This window comes from Corvus brachyrhynchos, unplaced genomic scaffold (genome assembly GCF_000691975.1).
Source record: "Corvus brachyrhynchos isolate BGI_N302 unplaced genomic scaffold, ASM69197v1 scaffold150, whole genome shotgun sequence".
NCBI classification, from domain to species: Eukaryota; Metazoa; Chordata; class Aves; order Passeriformes; family Corvidae; genus Corvus; species Corvus brachyrhynchos.
Window position 1 is genome coordinate 1969044 of NW_008236162.1, and position 7209 is coordinate 1976252.

General features: G+C 56.1%; 1 protein-coding gene across 1 annotated transcript in view; it reads right to left on the reverse strand.

The window, feature by feature from the left end:
* Nucleotides 1–841: 841 nt before the first annotated feature.
* Nucleotides 842–7209, reverse strand: part of PPP3CC (protein phosphatase 3 catalytic subunit gamma) — a 22365-nt gene continuing 15997 nt past the window's right edge. Inside the window, 2 exon segments of the mRNA XM_017731867.1 lie at nt 842–4552; nt 5952–5981. Coding sequence (XP_017587356.1) covers nt 4377–4552; nt 5952–5981 — 206 coding nt within the window. The 3' untranslated portion in view covers nt 842–4376.

Sequence of the window (7209 nt, forward strand, 5' to 3'; positions counted from 1 at the left end):
GGGTGTGTCGCGTGGGCAGGGGTGGTCCGGGCGGCTGCCGGAGCCCCCCGGTGCCGAGCGCGGGGTCTGGGAACAGTGCTGGGGGCTGGGGGCTCCCCAGTTTTGGTGGGAACACCCAGGAAAAGGGTGGGAGAGCCGGAGCGTCCTGCCCTGGGCGCGGCCTGGATGCATCCGGCGGCTGGGACCGGGAATGTCGTCGGGAGCAGCAGGTGGGAGACAGGGAGCACGTGGTGAGCGGAGCTCGAGGCGGGAGGCTGAATTCCCGAAGAAAAAGGTGCTGGGATTGGGATAACGCCCTGGAGCCCTCCAGAGCTCATCCTGAACATTCGGCTGGCACCTGGGAAGAGGGGATGGATCCCGGGTGTGGAGGCCACGGGTGGGAGACACAGCAGCTTCCCGGGAATGGAGGGAGCTGGTGGTGCCGGAGGGGGATCCCCGGGCAGGATCCAGCCTGGCATTGGAGCCGTGACCATTTGGATCCATCCGGATGGATCCCGGCCAGCACCGGCCCCAGGGCTGCTCCCTGAATTCTCCCAGTGTGGAGGGAACACCCCCAAAAGCGCCAGGGAGGGAGCCAGGGTGAAACAAGAGCTGGCACATCCCCTCCTCTCCCTGCTGGCACCGGGCTGTAAATCCCAGGGAAGGACGAGGAGCAGGAGCCGAGAGCTCTCCAATCCCAGCCGGGAGCCGCCGCTCTGCGTGTGCCGACGTGCCGGAGGTTGGGAGACGCCGTCTGGGTGCTGCCCCAGCCCTGAAAATGCTGTAAAAGCCCCCAAAATCCTCCCTTCTGGCAGCACAGGGACCCTCTTAACCCCTCTAAAAAAACCACAGCGGAGCCCAGTGACTGTGTCAATTTTTAACTTTTTTTTTCTTTTTTTTTCCTCCTTAAAGATGACTCCGATTTACATCGAGACAGTTCTAACAAATTCATTCCTTGTTTCACAAAAAAAAAAAAAAAGAAATTATATTAAATAATTTCTGCCAATAAATAACATTTTCACCATTTTTTTTCTCCTTTCAACAGAACTAAAAAAAAAAAAAAAAAGAAGCAAGAAATAAAAATAAAAATAAAAATTAAAAAGGAGGCAGTCTCCAGGCAACGGGCGTATGATCCTTCAGCATCGAGAACCCTAAAATCACCATCGCTGCACCCCTGGGAGGGCTTCAGGTCCTCCCTGGCCGAGGTTTTGGTGGGATCTGCATCCCTGCCAGCTCCCCTGGCCAGGTGGGATCTGTGCCAGAGGCAGCCAGAGGGGTTCTCCCAACCCCAAAAAGAAAATTAAGCTTGAACTCAACCCACCACCCGCCCCATTGCCGACTCCCCTCCTTGGACATGCACCTTGCTAGAACATGCAAAAAAACCCAGGCTGCGGGGAGGTGGGGGCTTTCCCTGGATTTGGGGGCTCCCTCGGGTCGGGGGGGCTCCCCCGGGGCCGATGGGCTTCCCAGAATCCCGGTTGTCCAAGCTCCAGGTGGCAGCCGGGGAGGGGAAGGGACGGGCGGGAGCTCGGAGATGAGGGGTCAGAGACAAGCCCAGCTCCGAGGCGCTGGATTTGTGGGGGAAAAGAAGGAGGAAAAGGGGAATTTGGGGGCGTTTCTGGATTGTTTTTGGTTTGCCGTGGTGGGGATCGGGGCAGGGAATTCTGCTCCGAGGTTGTCCCCGAAAGAGGGGATGGGGGATCTCGGCTCGGGGCTGTGGCAGGGGAAGCCCAGCGTTCCCACTGGGAGAGGGAGCGTTAATTGAGGGGGTAATTAGCACCCAGAGCCCCATCGCTGCTCCTCACCCCCTCGGGAACTGCATCAAAGGGAAGAGGGGACCTGGCTGCGTGACATCCACACGTGCTGGTGCCACAGGGACACGGGGGCAACTTCCAGCCCTTGGCCACCACCTTGGGGCCGGGGCAACCAACATCCAGCCCTTGGTCGCCTTCTCCATGGCTGGGACCCTGGGAAGCTGCAACTCCCACCAGCCCCAGGGATAAGGGGGGACAAAAATCCCACCCTTGGCCACCTTCTCCAGGGCAAGGACAACCAACATCCAGTCCTTCTCCAGGGCCAGGACACTGGGAAGCTGCAGCCCCGCCAGCCCCAAGGATTAGCGGGTTGGATCTGAGCCCCCAGACCACGAAGCACAAGGTCCAAAGGGATTTTGGAGAGGGGGAATTGGTGATGCCAGAGCAGGAGAAGAGGGTGGGGGGACAAACTGCCAGCAAAGCAAATCCCCCTCCGTGCTGGGCCGGGCCCTGCTGACCCCTCCACGCTGGGAACGGGGCGAGTGCCAGGCTCGGGGTCCCGCAATTCCCATCCCAAAATATCCCGACTAAAACCTGGCTGCTTGGGTGAGATCCCAGCCTGGGTCAGCACAACACGCCCGAACATGCACGGGCAGCCCCGGGCACGGTGTGAGCGCCCGGGTACCACACACGGGCTCACCGCGCTCACAGGAGGCCCTGAAAGGACAAAGAAATACTCACAGACAAAAGGCAATTTGGCCCCACTGCTCGGACTGGGGGGAGAGAAGCTCGCTCCAAACATCTCGCACTTTTCGCAAAGCGGTGGGCGTGTAAAAAAAAAAAAAGGGATCAAAGGGGGGGGGGGAAACACCAAAAAAAAAAAAAGAGAAAAAAATAAAGAGGGAAAAGTGGAGGCATGTGACTCGAAAGTGTGGAAACCCAGCGGTCTGCTCGCAGAATCCTAAACAGCCCCGGGGGATCAGGTGACGTGTGATCCTAAGACAATTTGAAAGCGTCCCGGGAAGTTGCTGTTTTCCTCTGGCGCTGGATTCCAAGGGAAGACAGCAAGATCCAGGGAAAGCGCTGGCAAAGATCCCCTGGGAGAGGCTCAGCCCTGCCTGCGGAGAGCACGGGACAAGGTGGGGAAGGGAAAGCTGCGGGGGGAGGTTGCTCCAGGAGCTGCTGCCTCGGCTCCAGGCAATGGACACGGCTCACATGGGAAAAACGGGAATCTCACAGAACCCTTCCCCAGCACGCCCAGTTCGAGTGAAAGAACGCTCAGCTCCCACTCCGAAAGCCCTGACAACGCCCCGGGGGTGTCCCCTGGGAACCCTCCGGGATCCCTGTCCAGCACTGCACCAACACCCTGCCAAAATTCCTGCCGGATCCACTCGGTTCTGCCTTCCAGCCCCTCGCTGCCTCCCAGGCCGGGGGGGGGCTGCCCTGGCACCAGCACCAGGCCACATCTCCCCAAAACCAGCGGTGCCCCACCCATCTCATCCCAAACCTTCGTAAGCAACCCCCGCTCCAGCTGCTGGGAAAGCCTGAGCTGCCCTCTGGAACAGCCACGGGTGGGTGATGCCCAAAGTCACCCACAGTGGGCGGAAGACCCCTCTGGGGGACAGGGAGGTGACACTGGCGGGGGGCACCCCCCCCCCCCCCGCCCCAAACTGCTCGGCAAGGGCCGATTCCAGCCGGGAATGGGGAATGAGCCGTGGGCTGGGCAGCCTGTGCTGGTGGGGTAACGGGGGGGGCTGTAACCTCCGCGGTATAAATCCCCCCTTTTCCTTTAAAATTCAGGCTCTGCAGCTTTCCCAAGGATCACCAGGCAGCGGAGATAATTCCTCTGCTCTGAATCAGAGCGATTCCCAAGGGAATTGTGCTGGCGAACTGGCTGCTCCAAGAGGAAGAGCCACAACGAGGGGCAGCACTTCCCCCACCTTCTCCCTATTCTCCTTTGGGACTCCACTGGGATAAAGCTGAATTCCTGAAGGAAAAAAAGGTGCTGTGTAACAACCCTGGAGTCCTTCAGAGCTACCCCTGGCTGTCACCTTGGAAAAGTGGGATGGATCCCAGCAATCTGCCTTCCAGGGAACTGGTTGCTAAAGCAGCAGCTGCAGGTAGGCAAGAAGGTGGAAGAAAAGAACAGGAAAAATCTGGGAAGAAAACAGGAGTGAAAAGGAAAACCAACCCAACCGTATCCTGAAGGGAAGGACCTGCTTTGGAAAGCTCAGGCTAATTCCAAATTGTGCCAAAGCCAACGACCCAAGTTGCCTGGTTTGACTGATTTTTGTTTTTTTAATCCAACCACCCCCCCCTCACCCCCAGCAGAGGTTTGGCCTCTCGGGGAGGGCAGCCGGACAGCACAACATTCCCGGGATGCACTAGCAGTTGGATTGGTTTCTAAATTAAATTTAAAAAAAAAAAAAAAAAGGACTTTTTTATATATACTGAAAATAAATTAAAAAAAAAAAAAATTACAAAATGGTCGCTTTCTTACAGAACGGATGCGGACTGGATTTATGGACGTGCCTCCAGGTGAAGTTGGTTTCTCCCCCTGCCCCCACCCCACCCCGATAATAAATAAATAAAATTCATTAAGTTTTGGATCCTCTGGCGGTGCAGGTTTGGGCGCTCGGAGCGTTACTGGGATTTCTTCCCTGTGCCGTTCTTGTCCGCAGAGTTCGAGGTTACCAAGTTCACGGGGCCGTCCGAGTGCAGCGAATCCTTGCGCGGGGGCATCCGCTCGTTGATGCGGTCCAGCCCCCGCGCCTCCTCGAAGCTGCGGATCTTGTGCTGCGGGGAGAAGCCCCGGATGGCTGCGGAGGGAAGGGAGCACAGGGAGGGACCGTCAGGAGGAGCCGTGGATTCCCCCCGGAGGAGCCCTCCAGCACACGCCAGACACCAACGGGGATAGTGGCGGGGACGGAAAGCACCTGCCTGGATTTGGGAGTTACAGGGCGGGGAATTGGGGAATTTTCGGTGTTGCCAGCTCATGTTTTGCTGGCTGTGAAGTTTAGGATTTGCTCGGCTCCTTAAGAGCTTTTCATGGAATCGTGGGATGGGTTGGGTTGGGAGTTTAGAATCGTCCAGTGTCACCCCTGCCATGGGCAGGGATGCCTTCCCCTATCCCAGGTTCAACCCGCCCAACCTTGGACATTTGCAGGGATGGGGCAGCCACAGCTTTTCTGGGAATTCCATCCCACCACCCTCACAGGGAAGAATTTCCTTCCAATATCCCAACCCCCCCCTTTTTTTAACAGAATAGGAGGAACTTGATGAACCAGACAAGTGCTCGCTGTCCCCAGAGAGTGAAATCTCGGGAAAATTTCAAAGCTGAAGAACACGACACTAAAAAATAACAATTAAAAATAAAATAAAAAGAAAAAAAAAATCCAAAAAAAAAAAAAAAAGCAAAACCCAGAACGACAGAACAAAGACACCACCACAAGGCTCTGAACTCCGACACAAACCACACACTGCAACACCAGGAGAGGGAACAGCTAGTCCTTGGATCACAAAGGCAAAATTCTTGCATGACCAGGAGACACACGGGCAAATTTGGGAGGGATGAATCCCACTGAGGAATTTCGTGTCCCTGCTCCATCACCGCGGGGACGAGCACGTCACCCTCGCCCTGATGACACGGACCAAATGTGAAACTCCTTTGTGCTACGGATAATTTAAGGAAAAGGAGGCTGTGCCAGATCTTTTACAAGGACTTGGCTGGCTTACAAACAACTTCCCTTGGGAAGCAAAGCCTCTACAGAGCTGCGCGGCCCCGCTCGGCATCGAGGAAAAATCCTCATGGATCTGTCATTCCTACACTCTGCAGGCAGAGAATTGCCTCTCCACCTTGGCTTACGTGTGGGCGAGGCAGGGATTACACCAGCACCCCAAAATCCTGATCTCTAAGGGTTTGGATGGTGCTGGCACATCACAGGACCTCAACCCCAAGGTCTTGAGCTGCTGGTGCACGAATTGCTCCGGCAACTCCAAATAAAGGTGTTCCACTGAGGAATAAACTGTTCAAGCTGAAACAGCCTTGAACCAAGCCCCTGGGTATTTTATTTTTTTCTTTCCCAGCAAGGCCTCGTTCTCCCCCACTTCTGGTGATGCAAGAGTAAAAAGCTTCCGTTAAGGGCTGGTAAAGCTCTTTAAAATGAGCGCACGCACACACGGAGATGATTTGAGTCTCTCGCCGGGTTCTAGCCATACCTTCCCGTGCCTCTACCGCTTCTACTGTGGCTGCAATACAGAAGAACAGTGGCATGCAAAAATGAAGACAGGGAAAAAAAAAAAAAAGAACAAAACAAACAAAACAAAACAAAAAAAAGAAAAAAAAAAAGAAAAAAAAAAAACAAAAACAGAGTGACAGTGAGTGATCCGACATCATGGCTGCGACGCAGAGCCCGCGGCCCCCCAGCCCCGGTGGTGCCAAACGAGTGGCGAGAGGGGAGAAAGAGGTGACAGGAGGTGGAGAGGAAGGGGGGAAGGGGACTCCCGAGGGCTCAGGGGGAGTCTCCTCTCCTCTGGATTGATCTGATGGAAGAACGGAGGAGCCGAGAGAGCTTCCTGCTGTGTGCACCGGGCAGGGATAACCTCGGACTAAGCCATGGGTCTGCTCCACGCTGGGTGGCTCCAGGCCACCTTCAGATGATCAGTTCTGTGGAATTCACCCTCCACTACCACGGCTGCGTGAGGGAAGGGATCCCAGGGGATGTCCTGGAGCAGGGGGAAGGAGAGGGGCAGCCTGTTTTCCAGGGAAGGACAAGCAGCAGGTACTGGGCTGCTCCGCTCCTGGTGCCTTGAGCTGTAACAGAAAATCAGGCTCCAAATCCAGTTTGGCTTCAGCTCCACCTCCTGAAAGTGTTACCAAGCAACAAGGCACCACAGAGCTGAGCAATGTCCCCCTTCCTAAATCTGCTGCAGCAATGTCCAAGGTTTGGTAGGCCCTGCCTCAACATCTGGAAAGAGGCCCTTCCCTTGAGCAGATTCCCTGGATTTTAGCCTCAAAACAGCAGCTTTTTTGCTTTGGACACAATACAGAGGCCACGTGGTCCTTGGGAGGCCATGGAGGAAGGATGGAGCTGTGGCTGCACAGTTCTGCCCCACATTCCGTGACTTTTCGCTCCGCTGATTTTGCCAAGCCCTGCTGCGAAAGGCTGGGGAGAGGCTCAGGAGGGAAGGGCTCTCCTCACTGCAGCCCCGTTTCCCTTTCTTTGGGGTGCACAGGGACCCCAAAAGGGGGGCAGCCCCCTCTCCTCCTCACCCAGCAGATGGGGCTCCCATAAATTCACCGGGAGTGTGAAGGGATGTGCGAAACGGGAAGGGGTGGGAGGATGGGGAAAAGGGGGATGGGAGAAGGGGTCAGGACAGGGAAAAGAAAGGAGGGAGAAGGGGTCAGGACAGGGAAAGGGGGGTGAGGAGGGCAGGAGAAGCCGGGTGGTGCCGAGGGGAGCGGGGGGAGCCTGCA